The sequence below is a fragment of the Carlito syrichta genome, unplaced genomic scaffold, assembly GCF_000164805.1.
Source record: "Carlito syrichta isolate Samal-C Ts95f unplaced genomic scaffold, Tarsius_syrichta-2.0.1 Scaffold305073, whole genome shotgun sequence".
NCBI classification, from domain to species: Eukaryota; Metazoa; Chordata; class Mammalia; order Primates; family Tarsiidae; genus Carlito; species Carlito syrichta.
In genome coordinates, this window is record NW_007249169.1 from 334,102 (window position 1) to 359,839 (window position 25,738).

The 25,738-nt window shown below is 50.3% G+C and overlaps 1 protein-coding gene across 1 annotated transcript in view; it reads left to right on the forward strand.

The window, feature by feature from the left end:
* The window catches only part of SLC2A9 (solute carrier family 2 member 9), a 197,243-nt gene that overhangs the window by 93,059 nt on the left and 78,446 nt on the right, over window positions 1-25,738 (forward strand). The window contains exon 11 of the mRNA XM_008061091.2: window positions 19,982-20,169. Coding sequence (XP_008059282.2) covers window positions 19,982-20,169 — 188 coding nt within the window. The remainder of the gene's footprint in view (window positions 1-19,981; window positions 20,170-25,738) is intronic.

Below are 25,738 nucleotides of genomic sequence, written 5' to 3' on the forward strand. Positions count from 1 at the left end.
AAATGACTTTAATTAAGTACAGTTGGAATGAACAATGTAAACAAATGCCAGGCAGTGAAAAAGGTTTTAAAATTTTATCTCATAGCACAGTAGGGAGAGAGAAGCAAGGTTTTAAAACATGATAAATATTGCATGAGTACTTTATAAAAAGAACAAAGATATTGGCCTTAAGTTGAAATAGATTATTGAAATTTGCATCTATACTTATAAAAGTGCTAATTTCATGCCAAACCTGCAGCAAACAATGAATATTTACCATGTGGGCATTCTTCCAGGCGATGAGAAAAGAGAGGGGCATGAGATGGTGATCCTGCCCCCTCAGGAGTGAGTGTGAGGGTCTAGTTAGGGATACACACACCCATTAATGGCTCATCTCTATAGAAAACTACTTCATCCTAAGCATTTCACATATATTTGCTCATTAGATCTTCACAGCAACCACAGAAAGTAGGTCACATTTTTATTCCTGTTTTGTGACCAAAAGAGAGAGAGAGAGAGAGAAGAAAGAAAGAAAGAAAGAAAGAAAGAAAGAAAGAAAGAAAGAAAGAAAGAAAGAAAGAAAAACTGAGGATAGGATCACTTGGCCAAGGACACAAAGCTAGCCAATTGCATCACTGGAATTTGAACTCTGAAAGATGGCTCTGGAACTTATGAGTTAAATAAAACACATGATTAATATATTACCTAGCATCTTTCTTGGCACTGTGGGAGATACTCTTTCCCCAGGCTATTACTAATAGTTGCAGCAGTCAACTATTTCCATAATAATGCTGCATAACAAAATGCCTTGACTTAAGATAATAGCATTTCTAGAAGTTCACACATCTACAGGTTAACTGTGTGTTTCTATTCATCTTGATAGACTTGGCCTCAAAATTCTTCTTGGGGTCAGCTAAAGTTTGCTTACATGTCTGGTGGTCAGCTGCTGATCTAGGTTGACCTTAACTCTGTTCCACATGTCTCATCCTCCAGCAGGCTAGCTTGGGCATATTCTCATGGTGATCACAAGGCTCGAGAAGGAAAATGGAAAGCAGAAGCAGTTTTCAAACTTCAAATCCCCTAAAATCCTATTGGCTAAAGTAAGTCACATGCCCAAGCCCAATGTCAGAGTAGGAAGGGACTACATAGACACGGGACAAAAGACATAGATTTAGGGAGGCCATGAACTGGGCCTGTCAGTGCAATCACTCTAGACCACAGGTTTCTTTGAGAGTTTCCCTCCTCATCCCTACTCCATAGTAGCCAGGGATTGAGCCCAGCCCCTGGGTCATATTTCTTGATGCTACATGTGTCAGTTTAGGAGTGCGTAAAAATGGAGAGAAGACCCAAACTTCTACCAAGTGAAAGAGGAATTTATTTAATTGAGTAGAAATGAAATATTGCCATAGGGAATGTGAAAGGGCAATGCATCAGACACTAGGGTCAGAGAAGCTGCATTGACCAGAAACCTTTGGGTTGTAAGAGACAGGAATTCCACTTAAAGTAGTTTTAGCCAAAAGGAAACCTTCAACTCTGTTCCTAGTGATGCGATTTGAGGGTACCAGTAGCAAACACTCTTTCTCTTTCCAGCCCAAGTTGAAACCAGTTGAGAGCTGGATGTAGAAGTAGAGGAGAGGAGATAGAATACTGCTTTTAGTGCGGATAAAGATTGCTTGGAGAACTGGTTTTGAGTCTGATGGGCAGGAGAAACTCATAAGATCATGCTTCTGAATAAACTTGCCACCTACTCATGGCCTCCCTGACAGGGTCCACCCTTGGAAAACCTAGAACACAGAACAGAGAGGTGTGTGCTCTTTCAGCCAGCTAGATACGCAAAAGGAAAGGGAGGAAACAAGCTGTGTGGGCCATATCTCTCCCCAACTCAATCAGTTAGCTAAGTTTCTTCTCATCTCCTAGGGAGGAGTGAGTGAGGGGGGGACGGAGATGGAGTGAAGAATGACACACTAATTAAATGACTCTCCATGAAGAAAGCAGTATGAGGAGTGAGGAGTAGTGCGCTTAATAATAGATGGTGGAGAAGTTAGGTTTCCTTCAGGCATGGCAGGATCCAGGAGTTGAAGCTAAACCATTAGGTTACTGCTTCTCTCTTAACAAATCTAGACATTCTTATGATGCCGTTGGCTTTTTCTTAGTCCATCTTTTTCTGCTTGGCATCAAGACAGACCTGAGGAGTTCCAACTTGGTAAGACTGTCTCAGAAGGAGAGACATTCTCTTTCACACAGCATACATCTTAATCCCTGAAGAAAAGCATTCTAATTGATCCTTCTTGGGTCACATGACTGTCCTTGAACCAGTCGCTGTCATAGGTGTTAGAATTCCCTAATTAACCAGTGGGGGTTGCCATGCATTCTGATGACTGAGGGATGCAGGGCTGTGCGGTTTGGTTGGCCTCTCCCCTGGGATTACAGGGAGTGTGGGAGAGAGCTTCAGGAAAACGATACGGCAAGAGGGAAAAGTAAAAGATGCTCATCACCACGAAGGAGTGATACCTCGGATGCACCTTCCCTGGTGGTGCCGTGTCGCCCCTCCCCATGGTCTGTATTGGTCTTTGCTGCCAGAACTCCACTCAGGGATAGAATCACAATCCCCAGATAAACAACTCAGAGGAGTCTTGCTGTGTTTCCTTTTTTGTGTGTATGGGAGGGAGAGTGTTTTTATGGAGTGCAGCATTTAGGAGCCAATGATTGACTAGAATCCTATCCTGAATTAAAAAGGCATAATATCCATTATTGGCTGGAATTTTGGTTGGCATCATGATCACAGTAAGTTTCTTTCTTTTGTTTTTTTGTAGAGAAAGGTATGTATATCGTGTTAAGTCCAGCCACCTTCTGATAGAAAAACCAAAATAATAGTTTCTTAAATAAAATGGAAGTTTATTTCTCCCATATAGAAAGAAAAAAAGCTACTTGAGACTAGTCTGGGCAACACAGTGAGACAGTGTCTCTACAAAAAATCTTTAAAAATTAGCTTGGCATGGTGGTGCATTCCTGTAATCCCAGCTATTTGGGTGACTGAGGCAGAAGCATCAGATGAGCCCAGTAGGTTGAGGCTGCATCGAGCTGTGATTGTGCCACTGCATTCCAGTCTGGGTGACAGAGTGAGACCCCCAATTCAAAAACAAAATTCATGGTAGGCAGTCTGGGGAAGTTATGGTTCTTCATGGCCTCGGAGACCTGGCTCAGTTCATCTCCTGATTTGCCATCTTCAAAAGGTTGCCTCGTGGTCCAAAGTGGCTGCCATCATAACTGCATTCCAGCCAGAAGGAGGAGGGTGAGAAGAAAGGATTGTTTACCCCTTCTGCTCCAAGAATTCTTGGAAGTCTCATACACTTCTGCGCCTGTCTCTTTGGTCAGAAGGGAACCATGCAGACTTTCTTTTCTGCCAAGGAGGCTGGGAGGTGAAAGACGGTGGTGCCAGCGAGACTCAACACCCTTTGAGGCCAAGAGATTTATTAGAGCAGTGGCTACAGAGAGAGGGTCTGTAACCGCCTGGTAGGGAAGGGGGAGTGAGCGAGAGACGGCGAGAGAGGTCTGTATTTATTGGTTTGGGAGGGGGCGGCCAGTGCTGTACCGGAGCCTGGCAGTGCCGGCTGGTACCGTTTTAGGGTCTTTATTGGAGGGAGCTATGAGGTAGTATTCCTATAGGGAGATAATATTTGTGAATAGTTTTAAGTTTCATGTGCGCGGGAAGAGCAGGAGCTTAGGGCCTTTGTTGTCTTTGTTTGGTTCCATTTTAGCGCCATTTCGGGAGACGCCCTTCTGACTGTTCCTTGTGCCTTTCATTCCCACCTTTTCTGTTTATTTGGGAGAGGGGCATCGTTATTCTTTCTGGCTGCTTCCTGCTGGATGTGGGCGTTGTGGGGTGAGGTGGGGGAAGGGCACAGAACCAGCCAGAACAGAGCCCAGAGATAGGCGCTGAAGGTGAAGATTTCTGAAGGCGAGAGCTCTATAAAAGTCCCTTGTAGATGTAGAATGGAGACTAGTTCGGCCACTCCTCCAGCGGGCACAAGGGCGGTAGTAACTAGCTGTCTTGGAGTAGGCTGTGGAGGTAGATAGAGAACCTGGAAGAGAACATATCTAAAAGAAAAAATTAGATAAAAACTGGGTTGTTATGGGCTGCTATAACCCTGGATTTTATTGTAACGGGTTGATAGTTGTTAAGTAATTAAGGCTGGTATGGGGTCGAGGTGGTTCGGATGGAAGGGGCGAGTATGACTGTAATAGTAATTGGTTGACCGTTATTCGAGAGAGCTCTGCCAGGTGCTGTTGGAGAAACCTAAAAATACATGGAGCTGCTGACAAGAGGATAAATATAACAGTTAGTGGAGTTAGAACAGAAAGAAGCCACGTTAGGAGCTGGGGTTGCCACCACCCTGAGAATGGGCCTCCGATCAGGTCTTCTCTTCGTTTTGGAGATTTTCTCGTAGTTGTTTAATTCTGTCCTTGACTATTCCTGATTTATTGGCATAGAAGCAACATTCCTCCGTAAGAAACAGGCATATTCCTCCCTCTTTTGCTGTTAGCAGGTCTAGTCCCCGTCAATTTTGGAGGACTATGTCAGCCAGGGAGTCTAGTTGTGTTTGTAAGTCTAGTACCGTGTCTGCCACCTGTTGTATGTCCTCGATCAGTTGGGAGGAGAGCTGCTTGTAGAAGTGAAGTAAGGACCCCAGCCCTGCTGCCCCCGTTCCTATGGCCATAGTGATACCCAGCCCCATCAGCAGAGGTATGAGCTCAACTGCTTGTCTTACTCGTGATGTTGAGGAGCCCACTAAAGGGACAGGCAGGCTTTGGTTACCGGGTGCTATTATGATGGCAGGGAGGAGGATGACAAGAATGCAGGACCCCGACCAGTTGGGGGGCAAGACTGGGTAAATGGTAGTGGCACATAGGAAGGCAGTCCCGTTAAATGGGGGGCAGAGGGTGTTATTTGATTGGACCACAAGTGATTGTGTGCAGAGGCGAGGGGGGGCCCATCCAACCCCCAGAGTGCCGTTTCGTGTTATACACTGGGCCATGGGCAAGTCATGTGGGAGAGGGATGTTAAAACGTGGTAGTGAAGGTGTACATTGGGTTAGAGGTATAGGGAGAGTCCAATTTCCAGCGACTGGGACAGGGGAGACCCAGGATTGGCCGAACTTGAGGCATAGCCAGCAGTCCTTTGTTAGGTTGGGGTTAGTGAGGTTAAGCAGGGTATGGGTTTGGCTAAGGACTGGAAGAAGTTCCGGATCTGTCTGATAAGGGCCCCAGGGTTTTGGGAGGTTGGGGCACACCAAGACCGGTCCATTGAAATGTTGAATGAGCTCTTCCATGACCTGCTTAGTGTTTTGCTGTTCAGCATAATCTTGCACCCCTCCCCCATCTGATCTCCCCACAGGAGGTCTGAGGTTCCAGCAGATTTTTTCTTCCTGTTTCCCGGGACAAGAATACCCAGAATGTTGTCCCAGGCTTCGTCCCGTCCAGGCCTGCTGTTTGGTTGGTCTGAGGCAGACCGAGGCTTGCTCATAGCAAGATGCCTGGACAAAAGAATGGACGGATGAACATTCAGCGGGGTAGGGGGGTATTTTGTTTTGGGGTTTTGGTGGGGGGTCTTGCTCCCAGCAGCAGACTGTGCCCCTATTGCCTGGGCAGCCCGCTTGGAAGTCTCTTAACATTGTTGCGGCCCAGTATTTTTGTGTTCCTAGTTGGCACGAAAATTTTTGATAATAGCACATACTGGGGATCAGCTGGTAGAGTCTGGGTTTTCCTGCAGAGACGCATCGGTTGCAAGTCCAATCAGCCATGCCCCATGATATTGTAAAGTTATTGGCTAGGCTTATTAATATGAATATGGTTAAACCGTAACTGGAGGTAAAACCAGGGGTTATTTTGGTCTTTAAGGGAGGCATCTGATGAGAACAAAGCTTGTGACAATTAAGAGATAGGTAGTAGCTAACAGAATTTTTGCTGCAGGCGGCCAGCTTGTGGGTGCTGAGCAGGTGAGTAATATAGTGAGTAGAATGGCAATCAGGCCAAGAAAGGAGAGGGGCCAAAGGTCACAAGTTTTCTGTGTTGCATCCAGGATGTTGGGTTGGATTTGGGTTGGGATGAGTGGTGAGTCGAGACAGGCGAAGTTTAAGTGGTTGGTCTGGAACCTGGGAGCAGGTGTACCTGGACAATACCCTCTGCGCCTGCTACTTCGTGGAGGGGTGCTAGGACGACCGATGCAGCCTTGGATCGGGTTACCGGAGGGCTACACTGGGGAGCGATTGGAAGCGGAGGATATATAGGTAGAACGTCTGGAGCAGAAGTGGGAGGGGCTGAAGAGGAGGGCGGGGCCAGAGGAGCCTTGGGTTGCCTGTAAGGTGGGGGTTCATCAGCAGGCTCGAAATCTGAGATGGAGGAGGAGGGAGCAGAGATGGAATTTGCAGGGTCTGCAGTAGGGCGAGGGGAATCTAGAGGAGGAGGCTTACACGTGCTTGGAACAATGGGAGAAAGAGACGTTACAGGGAAAGCAGTAGATGCTAGCATGAATTGAGGGTGGAGGTTAGAGGGGTTACAGGTGAGACACAGCCAAGGATGTTCACGGAGGAGAGAAAAGGATTGGACATAGGGAATCTCCACCCACCTTTTTGAATGCTCACAAAAGTTATATAAATCCCTGATAATATCAGGATTGAGGGATCCCTGGGGGAGCCACTGACTTTGATTGTCTAAGGGATATGTAGGCCAGTCCTGTGTGCAGAGGCAAATTAGGTGCTTGGGCTTAATATCAGGAGAGAGAGAGGGTAGAGAGCTTGTTTAAAAGGCATTTGAGAGGAGAATCAGCCGGCAGAGAGGATGAGCCTCCCATAGGGAACAGGCAGACCAAATGGGGCGTCCCCCGAAGAGTCAGCTGTCCAAGAAGTGTGGCTGTGGCAAAGTCTGTCATCACAGAGGTTTGGCACAGCCAGGGTTCTCCTGGAGAACCGAGGGGTCAAGGCACCTAGTGCTAGGATTTCCCGAATCAGACAGAGAGCACTTGACCGAGTGGTGGGTGGGAGTGTATTTACTGCTGGTCTAACAGAGTTTTTGACGTGGGACCCCTTAGAATCCGCTGTGGGCCAACAGACGTGGCCCAACAGCCATAGGATTCCTTGAGGGGGGGGGGGGAGAAAGAGATAGAGAGAATTTTACTAAAACCTCCATGGGTTAGCAGCCTTGGGGCCCCTGGGACCCACTGCACACCGGCAACCATGGGAGTTTTTAAAGTTTGAGAGAGATAAAGGAAAAGAGGAAGCCTTTAGGGTCTGTGGTAGTCATGAAAGCTGAGGCGGGTGTGTTTTCCCTTGCCTGGGGGCCGGAGGGGGAGTTTTTAAAGTCTGTTTCCTCCGGAGTTCCCCAGAAAGTTCTTACTCCCTTGTTTGGGGAGGGAAATTTGCCTATTGAACGAGTGCTAGTGTGAATGTGGCTGGGGCATTCAGAAGGGTGGGGAGAATCTGAGAGAGCAGGATTGGCCACAGGCGCTGAATTGGGATCCCGCCCAGAAGGGAGAGAGACCTGCACAAGGGCGAGAAAGGCCCGATTCACAGTGGGACCTAACACTCGTTAAGGCCAAGAGTTCAATGGGTTGAAGCGGGACGGGAGGGAGGGAAATCTCTGCCCACTTTCTTGAATGCTTATAGGATTTAAAGAGGTGGTTTTAGAGTCCTAGACGGGAGAAGGAAAAACCAGGAGGGGGTCCGCTGTGGCTTTGAAAGCCTAGGTGGAGTGTGGTCCCTCCCTCACCTGGGGCCGAAAGAGCCGCCGGACGATCAACAGTCAGTCCCTTTCGGGTATCCCGGGTGAGGTTTTTAGGTTTTTCAGGTAGGGGCACTTACCTATCCGAGGTGGTGATGGATGCGGCACTGGCATTCAAGAAAGTGGGCAAAGGCCTTAAGGGGCGGGTACCACCGGAGCCCGGACGGGGCCTCGCCTTAGGGCAAGAGAGCTCCCAACCGAGGCACGGCACCAATGAAAGACGGTGGTGCCAGCGAGACTCAACACCCTTTGAAGCCAAGAGATTTATTAGAGCAGCGGCTACAGTGAGAGGGTCTGTAACCGCCTGGTAGGGAAGGGGGAGTGAGCGAGAGACGGCGAGAGAGGTCTGTATTTATTGGTTTGGGAGGGGGCAGCCAGTGCTGTACCGGAGTCTGGCGGTGCTGGCCGATGCCATCTTAGGGTCTTTATTGGAGGGAGCTATGAGGTAGTATTCCTATAGGGAGATAATATTTGTGAATAATTTTAAGTTTCGTGCGCATGGGAAGAGCAGGAGCTTAGGGCCTTTGTTGTCTTTGTTTGGTTCCATATAGTGTTTAGCGCCATCTCGGGAGATGCCCTTCTGACTGTTCCCTGTGCCTTTCAGGAGGTGTAATTCTTTCACCCATTCGACTCATATATCTTCCGTGTAGTGCATTGTTGCCACAAAAAGTCAGGATCTACTCTTAACAAGGATGGGAGAATGAATGATGGAGTGTGGCTGCCAACAGTCTCTGCCACAGTAGGGAAAGCAGCAGTAGTGGTGCCTATTGGCTGGGACCAGACACACTGAGGCAACTTGGGTGCTCTGGAGGCTGATACTTGTACTGTTTAAACAGGCCTTTAAAACTTGTTTAGAGGTGAGGCTGAGCGGGCACTTGAAAACTCCTCTTTAGCTTGGAGGATGAGCTGCCCACACCCACTGAGAGAAGCAGAAGCCCCAAGTCAGCAGGCCCTGTCTTCCTTAGTCATTGCCAACTACCTTCTGGTGAAAGGTGAGGATTGCCAGCCACCTTCCAGCGAAAGCAACTTTTGGCATCTCATGACATTTCCAGTGATAGCCTAGTGCCTTAGGGAATGACACATCCTGCTTGTCAGTGGAGGTTCTGGGCCCTACCTCAGGGGCCTGAGGTGTATTAGGGGGCCACCCCAGAGGCCAGAGCTGGCCAGAGACCTTTAGAGACAAGGGCACCTACCAGGTGGTGGCAGAGCTGGATTTACCGCCAGACTTCTGAGCCTGATTAGTGCTCGTTCTGTGCCACCTCACCGTCCCTCGGGCAGAATGGCTCCTTTTTCTAGAAGGAGGCGGTATTAGATAGTTTCCTCATCTCTGGACCTATGATAAAGAGTCCACCACTTTAATGAGAGAGGAGATTCATGGATGAGCCTCACAGATGCACCTGGTGGGGGCAGACACAGCCCATAACAGCTCCCAGGAGTCCCTTAACCCGTCCTTCATAGGCTGGGTCTTTAAAGAAATAACAATGATGCCCACTGAATGTTTTATGAGCTGCAGCACTCCCCACAGGGAAGACAGGAATGGAAACTTTTAAGCCTAAAACCTGGGACCCTGGAATGCATCAGTTTTGCCCGGGCACATCTGCAGGTGGGATACATCTGGAACAAACGCTCAGTGGCACACATCCTGGAGCAACTCATGGCACCATCTGAGCCTCCCAACCCATTGTTTCTTGGGCCTCAGTCTCAAGCCCTTCCTGAAAGCAGGCATGAAGAGAGAGCACAGTGCCTGGGTGTTATGCTCTGGGCGGGGGCCAGGAGCCCCGGTTCTGCCAGGACAACTCTCCGGGCTGTGCTTCCCCATCTGTACCCCTGAGATACTCACTGAAGGCCTGTCCAGCTCCAGGCTCCAAATTCAGAGACAGGGCACATTGGCGCAGGCTGGTGTCAGGCCCGGGGCTCCTGGAAGCAGTGCTCAAGCTCTGTTGCCACTATGGACTCACAGGGTGGGTGGCTATAAGTGTCACTTCTGGAGTGTCCTGCTCGCCCCAGGGGCAGCGAGAGGGCATGGGACGAACACTCCTTGGGCTCAAGGGCCCCCCAGCAAATCCAGCTCTGCCACCAGCTGGCCGGTCACGCACCTCTCTTGATTGCTATTTCCTCATCCGCTCACCACCAGGGTTGGGCTAGACTGTGCCAGAGGGCGCTTACAGCACTCATCCCAGGCCTCTGTCAAGATAGACACTTCCTCCGGGAATAGAGAGGATTCTTGTCTTGCTGTCAAAAAATGTCTCAGGAATACTGCCATTTTAGGACACAGAGGTGGGGCAGAGTCGCATAAGAAAAAGCTAGAAGCCTGCTGTGGCTCATGAAGTGTCCAACTACCCAGGGCAGCATCTGCGTTCATGCTCCCAATAGATGCAAGGTGTCTTGGTCTCTGTGGTGCCATCCCTGTTACCCAGGTGGAGAGGTGTGGTGGACAGACAGGGCCGGCTTCATGTGTCCAAGCATCCGAGAGTCTCTGGCCATGAAGTTTGCATTGTACCAAGAAGGGATTCAGTTAGGAGATCTTGATGAGTCTTCCATCTCTAAAATTGGTTTCCTTTTTTCCTGTTCCTCTTCTGTGCTAGTGGTGAGGCAGAATAATGACCTCCACCCCACCCCACCCCACGCTAAAAGATGTCTACTTCTTGATTCCCAGAGCCTGTGAATATGTTAGGTTACGTGACAAAGGAATTAGGGTCCCAGTGGAATTAAGGTTGCTCATTAGCTGACTTTGAGATTCTCCTGGACTATCAGGGTGGGCCTGATAAGAATCACAGGGGTTCTTATCAGTGGACCCTGATAAGAAAAGGGTGGCAGAGAGAACTAGACAGATGGGTAACCTAAGAAGGACTTGGCCCGATGTTGCTGGCACTGAGCGTGGAGGAAGGGGACCACAAGCCAAGGGTTGCCGGAAGCCCATAGGCACAGGGGCTGGAGAAGGCAAGAACCAGATTCTCCCCTGGAGCCTCCAGAATGAACATAGCCCTGCCCACCCCTCAGTTTTTTTAATTATATATGTTTTTATTTTAAAGTTGTGGGGTACAGTTAAGGGTTAGGTATACAAATATTCATTGTGCAGGTACCTTTGTTGATGAGGTGTGCCCCCCTTCACCAGACAGATATTGGCTACCGTTAATCCCACCTCCCTGCCCCTCCCTGCCCTACCCCCGTACCCCTCAGTTTTAATCCCGTAAAACTTACTTCCGATTCTGACCTCCAGAGCTATAAGATCATAACAATTGCATTGTTTCAGGCCACCAAATTTGCAGTAATTTGCTGTAGCACCAGTAGGACGTAAATAGAACTTGGTACTTTGCATGCATTACCTCACTCCTCACCCCCCAAAAGCCTACTAAGTTTCTGCTTCTTGTTTTATAGTTGAGGAGACTAAAACTCAGAGAAGTTATGTCAAGGCCACAGAGCTGGTGCCTTGGTCAGTGTTCCACTCAGGACATGGAAACAATGTTTCCAACTGAAAGGCATGGAATGCAGATAAATGGGTGGACAAGAGGTGTCAATCAGGTTACCTGGGAGTCCAGAGGTTCAGCCTTCCAGCTGACATTGCTGGAAGCACAGATGCGACGGCTGGGCTGGTGCTGGAGCTGCTGCTGCAATCATGGCAGACCTGATGTCTTCATTGCTGACGATGCTGGAGTCGCAGTCTCTGAGGCTGAGCAGAGTTCACCACCGCTGAAGGTGCTGGAACTCTGAGCAGACTCAGAAGAGACTCTTCTTTCCTCCCACCCTCCGTCTCACACCGGTGGCCCTCCTTGGTGGACTCTAGCAGGAATCACCCAACACAGGAAGTCTGGCAATGCGGCGTGTAGGCTCCTAGCCCCAACAATACAGAAACACCTAAAAGGGTGCTTGTGGGCTGAGTTCCGAGGGGCTGCGTCTGTCACAGCCAGCACATGGCGCGGGCTCATTTCATCTCCACTCCTTCCCCAGAAGGCTCTTTCCCCATGTCTGCACCGCTCTCACCTCCCTCACTTCCTTTAGGTCTCTTACATGGCATCTTCTCAAAGACGTTTCTCCCCACTGCAGTAGCACTAACAGCGTCCCCTCTTCTCACTGCCACTTGCTGAGATTCATTTTCCTTCTTGGCACTCATCATGACCTGAAGTTATATACTTAGGTGTTAATTTGCTTAGTCTCACCCTCCTCCACTAGGCTGAAAAACTCCATGGGGACAGGAACTTTTCCTGTTTTGCTTATCGTTGAGCGCAAAACACCTAGAATAGTGGCTGGCATACAGTCGGTGCTTACAAAATAAGTAATTGTTGAATGAATCAAGAAAACTAAAGTACACCAAAGTCTCTATTCAGTCAACTGTAGCATGCTATTTCTCTTTTTTTGAGTTGGAGTCTCACTCTGTCGCCCAGACTGGAGTGCAGTGGCCGCTCCCGGCCACCGCAGCCTCGACCTCCTGGGCTCCGGCGATCCTTCCGCCTCAGCCTTCCGAGTAGCTGGAACTACAGGCGCGCACTACCACGCCTGGCTAATTTTTGATTTATTGTAGAGATGAGGTCTCGCTGCCCAGGCAGGTCTCAAACCCGCAGGCTCAGGCAATCCACTCACCTCAGCCCCCCAGATGAGCCACCGAACCCGGCAGCATGCTATTTCTTAAAGCTATGTAGTGCATGCTCGGAGGCATTCATAGCAATCAGATGGAGACCTGCTTGCTTTGGTGACATGAAACAATTTCATCCCAAGGAGAAGTGGGGCAGGGGGAGGGAGGAGAGAGAATGAGAGAGAGAAAGAGAATGAGAGAATGAGAAAGAGAGAAAGAATGAGAGAAAGGGAGAGAGAGAGAGAGAAGTAGGAAAGTTATATTACATAGAAATTGAAGTATTTTTGTTATTTTCCATGAGGTGACACTAAATTACTCTGAGCTTCCTGGTAACCAGGGCAAGAGAAGGAACTTGTTCCTCTATAGACTCTCCCTTTGTAAGAAGCTGACCAATTTCTCTGGAGAAGCAGATTTTTTGTGCACACAACTCTAAAAAGTATTTATTACAGGGAACTTTCTGTGGGGATCCTAACAGAGTCTTGAACCAAAGCAACAGCAAAAGATATTTCTCTCTGATTTTTTTTCTTACATGGACTCTCAGGAGAGCTGAAGGTAGCCAGAAGTACAGCCCGGAGAAGGCCATTGCAATGTGGTCTTAGTTGTCAGGAACCTTCTAGAGCCCCCACTCACTCAATACCCACATATTTATTGAGTTTCTGTTGTGTGGCAGCACCATGATAAGCCTTGGGAAAAATATGACCCCTGAGTCCTGAAACATGTGGTGGGCAAGAGAGCCCATCAGGACAGGAGCCAGGTGCTCCACAGATGAGTGTGGGATCACCCCAGGCCAGGAGCTACAATGGGAGGAAAAGGAAGCCCCAGGTGGGTTAGCCAGGAAGACCAGGGAGAGCTTCCTGGAGAGGTGGCAGCTGAGCAGGGGAGGGCAAGTGAGTTGACATGAGCTAGGTGAAGGGGGGCAAGGCAGGAATCCATTCATCCTTAGAGGGCTGATCCTAAACCCGCGAATGTGTGTGGCTGGCTGGGACAGGTGCTGACCAGGGGGGATGCCCAGGTTTGTTGCTGTTTATCTGTTTTTGTTTTCATCTTGAGTTAGAGTCCCACTCTGCTGCCCAGGCTGGAGTGCAGTGGCACACTCGCAGCCACCGCAGCCTCAGCCTTCCGCTGCTGCTACCTCCCGAGGCTCTCATTCACTGAGGACACTCCCCAGACTTGTCACCTTATATGCTCCATGTCTGCTGATTCTTACCAGTGTCCTCCAAGTACGAGTGGCCCTTTGTAAACAGTGGCTTGTCTTGTTCATACTGGTACTAACTCTGACTCCTAAGAGAAAAGAACTGAGATTTTAGCTACCAAGTGACTTTTCAGGTCACAGGGGAACCCGTGGCCACAGTAGCAAAGAGCCAGCTATCCTGTGGGGCTCCGTCCCTCTGAGCCTCAGTTTTCCCATCTGTTAAATGACAACAGAAGGTGCTGGCTTGCAGGAGTCTTTGTGAGGCTCCCACAGTGCCTGCATCAAGCACTGCCGACCTTGAGAGGACCTGCATGTTCATCCTGGATTCATCCTCTCTGTGGTGCGTGCCACGTAACATCAGAACAGCATTTCTCTAAGGCCGTTTAGTTGCTCCTTCCACAGATACATTTAGGAAATGTGGAACAAAAGTAGAGTCTCTGCCGATGGACTTATCAGAACCTTTCTTTTTCTTTTTTTTTTGAGTTGGAGTCTCACTCTGTCGCCCAGACTGGAGTGCAGTGGCCGCAGCCTCGCCTGCTGGGCTCCGGCAATCCTTCCACCTCAGCCTTCCAAGTAGCCAGGATTACAGGCGTGCGCTACCATGCCCAGCTGATTTTTTTATTTATTGTAGAGAGAAGGTCTCGCTGCCGAGGCGGGTCTCGAACCCGCGGGCTCAGGCAATCCACTCACCTCAGCCTCCCAAAAGCGCGGGATTACAGGCTGAGCCACCGAGCCCAGCTACCTTTATTATTCTAATGTGAACTTTGTACCACTAAAGGCTAGAGTGTGAAGTGATACTAAAATTCCTGGGCCAAAGTATTGTATTTCCATGGATCCTTTCCCAGAACTGGAATTCCATAGCATGCAGATAAGGAAACACAGCGTGACTGTCTGATGGCACACCACGTGTGCAGTGTCCGCAGCTTTTGCTCCTTCAGTTCCTACCTGTAGTACTGCACCTCGAATGCAGTAGGTGCTCAGCAAACGACAGGCTGGACTTTTGGTCAGTTAGCCCAGAGATGCTCCCTTTAACAGGTTGGTGGCTTTTTCCCCAAGGAGTGGACATTCCTTGGAACTTGCCACATCGATGGTTAGCTTGGGGTGTCTACAACTCAGTTGTATACCAATAGGTGGGCCTGGAAAAGTCGAACCATTTCCCCCAAACATCCTGGGATGTAGTCGGGGGCCAGCAGAGGAGGATTCAAAGCCACGTCTCCACTCGATTCCGGGAGGCTGGCCTCCAGGGAAAAGAGGGCATTTGGATTTACCTGTGGAAGCTGCACACAGGAAACTCCCCCCGCACCTTCCTGACCCACACGATTCAGTGCCCAACCCAGCACCATGGGGTGGCCTTGATCAAGGAGAGTTCTTGTGAAGTTGATGAGCACCCGCCGGGCCCTGGTGAGGAGGAGTCTCCAGGTCAGATGCCAGGCATGTGGCTCTCCAAGGCCCCCCAGATGAGGCACACAGACTCAGCCTCATGCCCTTGCAGCCTGTGTGCGGGCTGCCCCTACAGACATCGGAACTAGTCTGCAGTGGTGCTCTCAGGTGACAAGGACGGCAGGGCGGCTGCTGTCAGGAAGCAGTCAGGAGGTCGCCGTGCAGACACTGGCGCCCCTCCTGATCCCATTTTCTTGGCATTCAGCATAGTTTTTCTCTTCCTGCTTGCTCAGCCACGGCCCCCACTCTGTGTTTAGGGTGCGGTCCTTCCCCTTCCCTGTCACCTGCCTTGCTCTTCACTCATCCGTTCAGGAGGCGTCACTGGAACGGACACTCCATGTCAGGCTCCGAGGGAAACAAGGTGATAATAACAGCAAATTTGTGGAACACCCATTGTGTGCCCACACTCGACACACGTTGATTTTATTCCCCAAAGCAACCCCATGGGTAGGGTTTGCGATTTTTGTCTTATGAAAGAGCAAGGACAGGGCAGAGAGAATTTGTAACTAGACCAGGGTCACACAGGAGAGGAGGAGGGATGTGACACCCAGGGCACTCCGTCTCCAAGGCCCATCACCTCCCACTGCACCACGGTGTCCCTCAAGCAGCCTCTCCCCGGCGGCGCTTGCAGGGTGGGGATGGCAGAGGTGCAGACAGGACACCCCTGCCAAGAGTGAAAGTGCCCTACAAGAGACTGATACTGTTATGGTTCGGGTAAATGCTCAGCTGCTGTCTCTCGATGCCAATAAACCGAGAGGCAGGGGATGGGCAGAAAGAAGTTTATTTCTGAATTCAGAATTCGGGGAGCTAGAACCTGTTCCTGGCATTTCTGGGACCCGTTGGCTCACCCTGCGGGTCTCCTAGTCCATTTGTGTAAGTCTAGGGTTGCTGGTGCCCATACGTTGACTATGTGGTGGACAGAGCATCATACGGAGTTCAAGTTACAGCTGCATTTTGTTAATAGGAGCATTTAGGGTCCACATTTCCTGGCACTGGCTACCAAAATGTAGCTCACGGTGTTACCAGTAACACCAAACTGAAGGGCTGAATACGCTGGCCGTAGAGTAAGGGAGTTGACACAGCCAATGACCAAGTAAAACATCACTCACGGTGACGTCTTGTGGATTAGTAGTCCCAGCATACGAAAAGCTATATTACAAGGGCGAGGGTTGCATGGATGCTGCCTTTTCAAATCTGTGTCTGACCTGTGCTAGCTCCCCTGCCTCGATGCAGGTGCAGAAGTGGCCCAGAGGAGCGTGCCAGTGACTGACCAGGAAGGCAACGGGGGTGGCCTCCGGAGAGCGTGACTGCCACGCAGGTCCTCCGAAAGAATGTTCTGGGCAGACAATGAGGGGGCAGGGTGTTCTGGGCAGAAGAGGCAGCCTGTGCAGGGCACAGAGGCGAGTCCGTCGTGGTAGGAGGGGAAGGGGGACCTTCTCCGGGGCAGCCGCAGGGAGCGATGGAAGAGGGCGGCTCGGGGAAGCAGAGATTGAGGGCAGAGGCTCAGGTGGGGAGGCTGGTGTGGTGGAGGCTGGTGCCGACCAGCTCTGCTGGCAGGGGTGGGACAGCACAGGCTCGTGTGTAGGAGGGTGGCCTGGTCATCTTGGAGGACGTAGGCTGGGGGCAAGGAGCGCAAGCAACACAAGCTCTCCTCATGAGGAAGGTGGATCCGGTACTGATCAGACAGTTGGAAACAGGAGGGGTTCCGGATTGTGAGGCCACGGGGCATCTGCTAGGGGACTTTTCAAGTGTTGTCTGGTGCCCCCAGAGCCGTGTTTTGGGGGTGGGGAGTGTATCTGGGGAGGGACTTCAGGAAGCGCCACTTTCCCTGCTGGGGTGTGGGATAGGGAGGTGGCAGTGAGGTTCCTCCATGACCCAACGTCAGCTGGGCCGCCACCCATTGGGCACCCCGGGGGGCGGGCGGGACACTGCCAGGGTCTGTGAGGACACGGGAGGCCTCCATTGACTTTGCTTCATCAAGAGCAGAAATTAACTGCACACACCGTCCAAGGAAGCCCACAGGCAGGGAGGCGAGGCGCTGGGCGTGGGAAGCTGCCTGTGTGCCGGAGAGATGCAGCACGTAGCCCCCGCCACAGTCACACAGGAGCCAGGAGCTGCAAGTTAGAGTTGCAAGTTCTCTTGGCTGAGCAGGCACAGGGGCCATCTGGGCTTTTTGCCACCATATCCCCAGCCCCACGTCCCGTGCCTGGTACCTTCTGGGCTCCTAGAACTATTGGTCTTCCCACCCCATTCTCCATGACCGTGTGGACGGGAACCTCACCTCCTTGCAAACACTCAAGGCACCGATGGCCTGCTCTCATGTCTTCCAACCAGAGGAGAATCAGGGAAGACTTCCTGGAGGAAGTGGTGTCTGAGTGGAGCTTGAAGAATGAAGGGGGTAGCCAGGTGCAGAAAGGTGAAAAGCACATTCCAGACTGAGGAAAGAGCCTACTGTGCTGACTGATGTCTCTTGCTTTCCCCGAGTGCCAGGATGTGGGAGGCGACTCTCTGTCTTCAGCTCGCTGGCTGGAGCACCCCTCCCTCCTCAGGTACCTGAAACACCCCATCGATGGGGTCTCTCGGGACTCCAGATCAGCCTTCCCTGTCTGCTGTTTTCAAAAGGATATTTGTGATTCCTCGGCCAGAAAGGGTACACGTGGGACCGGGGGGACCCCAGACCAAAGTTCCGACAGAGCCACCGTTAGGAGTGATCACAAACAGAGTGAGGCGTTGTGGGGGGACGGACTTGCTGGGCAACTCGGGAAATGGAAGTGCGGCCCCCTTGGGCTGGGGTCCTGCAGGGCTGTCCTGCACTGAGGAGGGACAAGAAGGAGCGAGGGTGTGGGAGGGCACTGTCCGGTCACTGGCAGTTCGATAATTGGAGCAGAATTACTCAGGGGAGCTGTCAGGACACAGTGCCCTCCCCACCCCTGCAAAGTCTCTGCAAGCCCAGCGGGCGCTCTGGAGTAACTTACGCATTGCAGGAGTTTTCTGTTGGGCAGAAATGGCTGGGCCGTGTACCACCTCCTTCCTCAGTGGTGGGCGAGGGGCTGATCTGAGAACAGCATTACCTGTGATTCAAAGTTGTGGTGGATTTGCAAAACGAAGAGCTGCAGGCTGCTGGCTAACCATGCCCTTCACAGCCAAGCAGCAAGTCCTTTCCTGAAGGGGGTCTTAGCTGTGCATCTCCACATCTGCCATGCTCGTCACACAAGATACTCCTCCTCATCCAGGCACAGGAATCTTGCAGAAAGGGAAGTGAAACAAGTCGAAACAAACAGACGGCAGGAAAGCTAAGTTGGTACTTTAAAAGAATATCAGAAATTTTAGGAAGAAGAATATAAATTTTTATTCCAGAAAATTCTGTTGAGCATTGAATTTGGCTAAGAACATTCTGGCAGCCAAGGTTTTTGCAGGGGAACTAGGTTATAAAGCCACTTTTTTTAATTTCAATTTTTTCTCAGAGTCTACATTGGCATGGAGATTTTATAGTAGAAAATATGTATATCAAGGAGGAGAGAAATATTTTCTCACTCCAAAACTCTAGAATGATTTTATCACATGGCTATTGCATTTTGAACTTTGAGGAAATAGTAGAAACACTGTAGTTTATTGATGACACAGAAACATTACTCACTCAGCTAATTCTCTCATTTACCTTTAATAAATGCTGGGAGAATCATTAAATCATTGCTCACAAGAGAACTCCCAAGCAGTTCTTGTTACCCAGCCGGAAATGAAACTACAAAGCCTTCAATTCAGAGGACGCTTAACAGCTTCGGGGTTTTGTTCCTGCTTAGGAAGAGGATTTCGGCAGGCTTTCTGGTGCAGAGCCCTGTTTTTAAGGCTGCTGCCTGCTGTGTACGGAATGGACTACCCAGAGGAGCCATTGCAATAGCCCCTTTCCCTGTAGGAGGAAGAAATATCAGAGCACTAAATATTTAAACCCAGGTTCTAAAGCATATTCCATGGCCTGATTGTTATGATTTCAGGGATCTAATCCGTCAGCCCACCTTCAGGCATGCATCTGAGGGGGTTTGTGGTGAAAAATGGCAGATTTTCTACGGCTGGAAATTTGCAGTGTTCAACATGAACGAAACATGATCATGAGAGGGAGTTTGAATCCTGGGAAAACTCATATTCATGCTAGTTTGTGTATGTCTCAGAGGGTCACCTGGAAACGGACGTGAGGCCATTTAGTCCAACTTACTGAAGTGATGGAGCCAACTCTGGCATACTCTGGCCAAGTGACAATCTGATTTGTCCCCCATCCGGTCACTTGCCCTGAGGATAAACTCACAGGGCCAGGAAAATAGGAGGCACTCAGTGAATGTTCCTCAGAAGAGCGCTCCGGTTTGGGAAGCTCCGAGATCATGTGTTTATTACTAGGCTGTGGAGGCAGGAATGCTTACAGAAGACCATCCTATGGTAGAGACGGAGTTGAACCCTGGGCATGCTCTGCTTTGCTGTGGGGGCAGCCAAGAGACCCAGATTCTTTTTCAGCCAGCTGGGTGACCCTGGGCAAGTCATGGCATTTCTGTGGGCCTCTGTTTTTCTATTTTTAAACAAGGGCTTTGAGTAGGGTACCTTGACACAGGACTGTAATCCCAGCACTTTCGAGGCCAAAGCAGGATTACTTGAAAACACGAGTTTGAGACCAGCCTGGGCAACATAGCAAGGCCTTGTTTCTACAAAAAAATTATAAAATTAGCCAGGCATGGTAGTAATCCCAGTTACTTGAAAGGCTGAGGCAGGAGCATTGCTTGAGCCTAGGAAGTTGAGGCTTCAGTAAGCCGTGATTGCACCTTCACTCCAGTCTGAGCTATGGAGACAGGTGCTGTCTCAAAAATAAAAAATGTGGGGCAGGCAGGGAGCTTTGGACTCCATGGTCTCAAAGGCCTCTGCCCATCTTAGGCCACTGACAAGGTTTGTAACTGGGAAGTGGGACCCATTCTTGTTGGCCCAGCGTTAGACACAGTGAATCCCTAACCCCTACTGAAAGTCCATGCATGTCCTGTTTGCAGCTTTCCAGACATTCTTGGGCAAAGCAGACGTCTCCCGAGAGGTGGAGGAGGTCCTGGCCGAGAGTCGTGTGCAGAGGAACATCCGCCTGGTGTCCGTCCTGGAGCTCCTGAGAGCCCCCTTCGTCCGCTGGCAGGTCATCACCGTGATCATCACCATGGCCTGCTACCAGCTCTGCGGCCTCAATGCGGTGAGTGCTGGGCACCAGCGGGCATCCCTGCAGACCTGGAGCAACAGAAGGTGGGAGGGCTCAGGGCTTGGAGCTGGATGCCTAGGTTCAAATCCCTGCTCTGTCGTCTCCACATGGTCTGTGCCTTTGGGCAGCCGTGTAACTTGGCTAATCCTCAGTTTCCTCACCTGTGAAATGGGGTGGAAACCACACAACATGGAAAGAGTTATCCAGGAGAAGTGTTCAGGTCAGCCTCTAGCTCGAAGATGCCCCTTAAGAAATGCTGTCTACCACTACAGTTATTTAGCCCTAGAAATACCTAAAACTCACATTTATTTTAAAAACATGAATATTGGTAAGTCAAAAGTAAGAGACATCGAGATGAGTCAAATAAAAGTTCTTTTGGCTGGATTCTCTTCAACTTGCAACGTTGGCTTGAGAATACCTCAGGGTTTTAAGTAAAAAATATCTTGAGGCCTGAGTAGATGTGGGCAGGGAAGTCTGAGGAGGTCTGTCTGCGAGGTTTTCGGATGCTCTGATGGACATAGCAGTCTCTTCTCTCTAAGGGTTTCCGAAGTTGGAACATCTGGATTTGAGACGCAGGGAGGCATCTTTGTATTTGTCATTATTGTTGCTTCTAAAAACTATGTGGGTTGCCTTCCACTTAGGGGTGGTGAGCTCCCCTTCTATGGAGATATGCAAACAGGCTGGCCAACCACTCAGCAGGGTTGTGTAGAGGAGATTCTTGCATGAGGACTTCAAACTGCCTCTGAGGTCGCTGGTGTCACTCTGGAGGAGTGTGGCTGAGGCCAGAGGGAGGGAGGGGGTAGCTACCAAGGGCTCCTCCAAAGAGCCCCAGAAGGAGAGCCTGGCATTTATGCCAAGTGGGCATGAGCCCAGCGCCCCTAAAAATTGGCAGAGAGGATGTTTGGGTGTGTCCAGGGCGAAGTGAAAGGGAGTGGTTCCTATCCTGAGAAGGGAAAGTGGCTGCACAGAAAGTTACAACCACAGGGCCCAGCCTGCCTCCCACAGCTCTCAAACCTGCTTACAGAAATGCTGGGATGACGTGGCATCTCCACGGTCCTTGTTTGTTTTTTCCCCTTTCCTTGGTCTGGCTAAAGTCAGCAGGTGATGAGGCACCTGGGTCCACTCTACCTACATGTGCAGAGTGGCTTTGGGCACGTCCTGCTGTTCCTCCTCTTGGTAAGACCCACATCATGCCAGATGGCTAGTCTCAAGGTCACCCTCCTTGTTCTGTGAGAGTGAAGAGGGGGACTGTCTGGCTTCTTAAAGCTCACACATGGCCTCCTAAAGCCCAAGTATCGAGTCTGTATTGAATGAGGGGTTTTGATAGAGAGCCATGACTTTTCTATACAGATCTCTCTCCTTCAAGGGGACATAATTTCCCATTTGCATACCCTGTATAACTTCATAAATTCCACTCGGGTGTATCTGCAAGCTCCACTACATAAATGTACGATGGGGGTAGGGGGAGCTTATCTCATCGGCTTCCAAAGCCAGCAAGAGTGAGGTTTCGGCCTCAGCGTGGCCTACCCTCCTCGTGTTGATCACCTTCTGTCTTTAAGTTGGGAGTAATCCGTCCAGCTGAGCGTACTTGACTAGACAATGCAGAGCTCTGGACCAGGAGCTGGAGGCCTGGCTGCCCATCTCAGAGGGCCCCGAACCCACAGTGGGAAGCCTGAGTCAGCTGCTTCTTGCTCCCATGGCCCAGCCTCGGCCCACTCGGCTGTAACGACAGTCAAGGACAAGCTAGCACTGGGAGCTATCCCCATCACAGCCCTGTGCGCTAGGCCCCACTGTTAGGCACAGAGCAGTAGAGACACTCTTTCAAGGTCACATCTTGAAAGAAGAATAGTAGAAAGGGGATTTGAGCCCCAGCTGTCTGGCCCCAAGGTCCCCCTCAGAACATCCCCATGCATGTCTCTCAGGCTGTGTTCCGGGTTGCCCTAGGCAGCCACCCAGACAAGTCCTACTTCTTCTGTTTTATGTACAGAGGATTGCTGGTTGGTAGCAAACGTCAGCATCATAGCTTGACTGTCCCGTGCTTCAGTCCTTCCCTGTACCTGCTGCCTCACAATCCAAGTCCATAAGACCAAGAAAGAGAGCTAACATGGGTCAAAAGCTAGCACTGCCCTTTAAAACTTGCTTGGGGCTGGGTGCAGTGGCTCATACCTGTAATTCCACACTTTGGGAGGCTGAGGCAGGAGGATTTGAGGCCCAGCGTTCAAGACCAGCGTGAGCTACATAGTGAGACCCCCAACTCTACAAAAACAACAAAAAAAACAATTTTAAAAAACTATCCTGGCATGGGGCCATGCACCTGCAGTTCCAGCTACTCAGGGGGCTGAGCCAAGAGGATCTCTTGAGACCAGGAGCTTGAGGGCAGCCTGGGCAACATAACAAGACCCAATCTCTACCAAAAAATAAAAAGATAACCAGATGAGGTGGCACGCACCTGTACTCCCAGCTACTTGGGAGACTGAGGTGGGAGAATCCCTTGAGCCTAAGAGTTGGAGGCTGCAGTGAGCTATGATCACTGCACTCCAGTCTGGACAACAGAGTAAGACCCTGACTCAAAAAGAATTTTTTTCTTTGTCCTTTTAGTTTTACCAGATATTATATAGCAGACATGGTCTGTCACTTGAGACATTTGTAAATTCTGCCAGGCACCTCCCTAGAAGTCACTTAATTCAAGCCCCCTCATTTGGTACCATCCTCATTTTCTAGATGGAAGAATCTGTGACTTGTATAGGGTCAAAGACTTGTCCAAGGCCCCAAAGGTGCCACCTGGGCTGGCATATCCTGGCAGCAGGTGCACTCCCTGGACGGCCCGCCCGGGACTTGGTAACCAGTGTTTCTTAGCCTCACAACCGTCCACGTTTTGAACTGGAAAATTCATCGTCCTGGGGTGGTGTGCTGTGCACTGTGGGGTGTTCAGCAGCCTCCCCCACAGGCTGTCAATAGTGCCACCTGCCTCATGGCATGACAACCAAAAATGACACCAGACTCTCCTAAGCATCCCTTCGAAAGGACAAGAGACAAGGAGTCCTTGGGCTGAAAATTGGACCAATGCTGATTGTCAAACCCAGGGCAGGAAAGCTTTAGTTTTCTTGGTCCCTCTGGGATCTTCCGGAATGCCAAGGGTTAGGGTTGTACTTTTATCTCCTTGGGTTGTCCTTCCTTCCCCGAGAACCACTGCGTTAGGCAAACATCACAACCTGACCGTCCCGTGCTTCATTACTCAGCACATTTATGCTGAAGAATCAACAAATGGTTTTCACAAACTTTAGAAATCAGCCAAAGTTGCATTGAACGACTTTTATTTATTTATTTCTGAATTACTTTTCAGTGTCGGATTTTATTTTCCTCCTGTCTCTCTCACAATAATTTTCAAATTCTCTTCTCTAAAATTAGACCGGTCCCTTAAAATTACTTATTTTAGGCAGCTGCCTTCCTCGCAAGCGGTTTGTCCTCGGCATGAAAACCAGGCTTTGGTGCTCAGTCTCCCACCAGTGGGCAGGAACCTCTTGGTTGCTGGGCTCATCCCTGGGGCGGTCACTGCGCCTCCGACCCTCACGCTGTGCTCCCTTCACTCTGGTGAGAGTCATTAACTGGTCTCTGTCTTCAAGGATGAAGGCTCCACCTCATTGTCCTTGTGCCTCCAGGACCCAGAGCAGCCCGTGACACGTAGCAGGCATCCTGGTGTCTGGAAAAGAGAAGGAGTAGGTGACAAGGACAGGAGACAGGGACTCCTTGGGTTGAAAATTGGATCAATACCAATAGTCACACCCAGTGTGGGAAGGCTTAGTTTTCCAGAGCCTTCTGAATCTTCTGGAATGCCAAGAGCTATGGTGATATTCTTATTTACCTTGGCTTGCCTTTCCTTCCTCTGGATTCCTCCTGTCTTAAACACGGGCAGCCCATCAGAGTTTTCTTCCCTGGGCCTCAGTTTCTTACTGTAAGGAATGAGGATGATGACACCCAGCTTGCACAACTGCTTTGAGGATTGTGTGAAATTATGTGTAATATCTCACATTCGGCAGCTGCTCAGCTTATGTGAATCTCCCTCACCTTGTTGTTACCAGCGAGTCGGCTTCTAGCATTGTCTTCTCTTTCAATGTTTTAAAATGTGCTACTTCCAATATGCAGTCTGGGTTGGGAGACAAGACACTCAAACTTGTTAGAGACATACGTAAACCAAGAGCAGAGAGGCTCAGAGCACAGGTGAGAGCAGGCCCCGTGGGTGACGTTTTTCCTGGGTGATCAGAGGCGTCAGCCTGCTGCTTGGAGTTGCAAGTATTAGGGTTCCTGGTGTGCTGCTTGAGTTCCTTACTTGGGAAATGCTGTGTGTCTCCTCCCTTTCCTGCCACTTAGAACGTCATCTGGGCCAGATGGCAGCCTGTCTTGGTCCCCATTGTAGCCCTAGCACCTAGAAGAATCCCAGATTTGCTGCACCCCTAATGAATGATAGAGAGGACAGGCCAGAGGGCTGGGAGGGAGGGAGGAAGGAGAGGAGGGAGAGGAGGGAGGGTGGAAGGGAGGGAGGGAGGGAGACAAGAGAACCCTAGGTTCATCTATAGCAAAACGTGGTACTTTCCCCTTTTCTGGTCTGAAACCCTATAAACGTTCATCTGATTTGCCAAACCATCGTTAGGAGTTCTGGAGCCTGAGTCATGCTTTGCCCGAAACCTCTAACCACAATTTCAGAAGCATTTATCGATAGCTCCTGTTTTGAAAAGTGTATTAGTCTGTTTTGTGTTGCTGTGGAAGATTACCTAAGATTGGGCTGTTGATAAAGAAAAGAGGTTCATTTGACTCGTGGTTCTGCAGACTGTGCAGGAAGCGTGGCGCCAGCATCTGCTTCTGGGGAGGGCTTCAGGAAGCTTCCAAACATGGTGGAAGGCAGAGGGGGAGCAGATGTGTCACATGGGGAAAGGAGGAGGTGAGAGAGAGGGGGCTGCCAGTCTCTTGCAAGCAACCAATTCTCACTTGAACAATGGAGCAAGAACTCACTCATGACCATGGGGACAGCTCCAAGCCATTTATGAGGGATCTGTCCATGGCCCAAGCACCTCCCACAGGGCCCCACCTCCGACTGCAGGGCTCACATTTCAGCATGAGGTTGGGAGGGGACAGGTATCCAAACTATGTCTAAAGGAATCTTCTGAAATCACTTCCTAACTCAAATTAGAAGAAGTAAAAGTGCTGCTGCCCTGACAACTGAGGCCATCTCCCTGAAGCAATGTGCATGTCCTGCTGGATGGGAAAAGAGCTCAGCAGAGACCCTCTGTGGGGCTGCCCTAAGACAGTGGTCAAGAGCACGAGTCCAGGGGTCAGCTGCCTGCATGCAGCTTGCAGCATTGACCTTTTGAGTTATGGGACCTTGGAAAAGTTGCCATAACTGCCCCATGCCTCAGTTTCCCCAGCTGTAAAGTGGTTGTAAAGATAAAGGAAAAGATGCTTTAAAAGTTCAGGACCTGAGCTGTGCTCGGTGGCTCAGCCTGTAATCCCGCACCTTTGGGAGGCTGAGGTGAGTGGATTGCCTGAGCCCGCGTGTTCCAGACCCGCC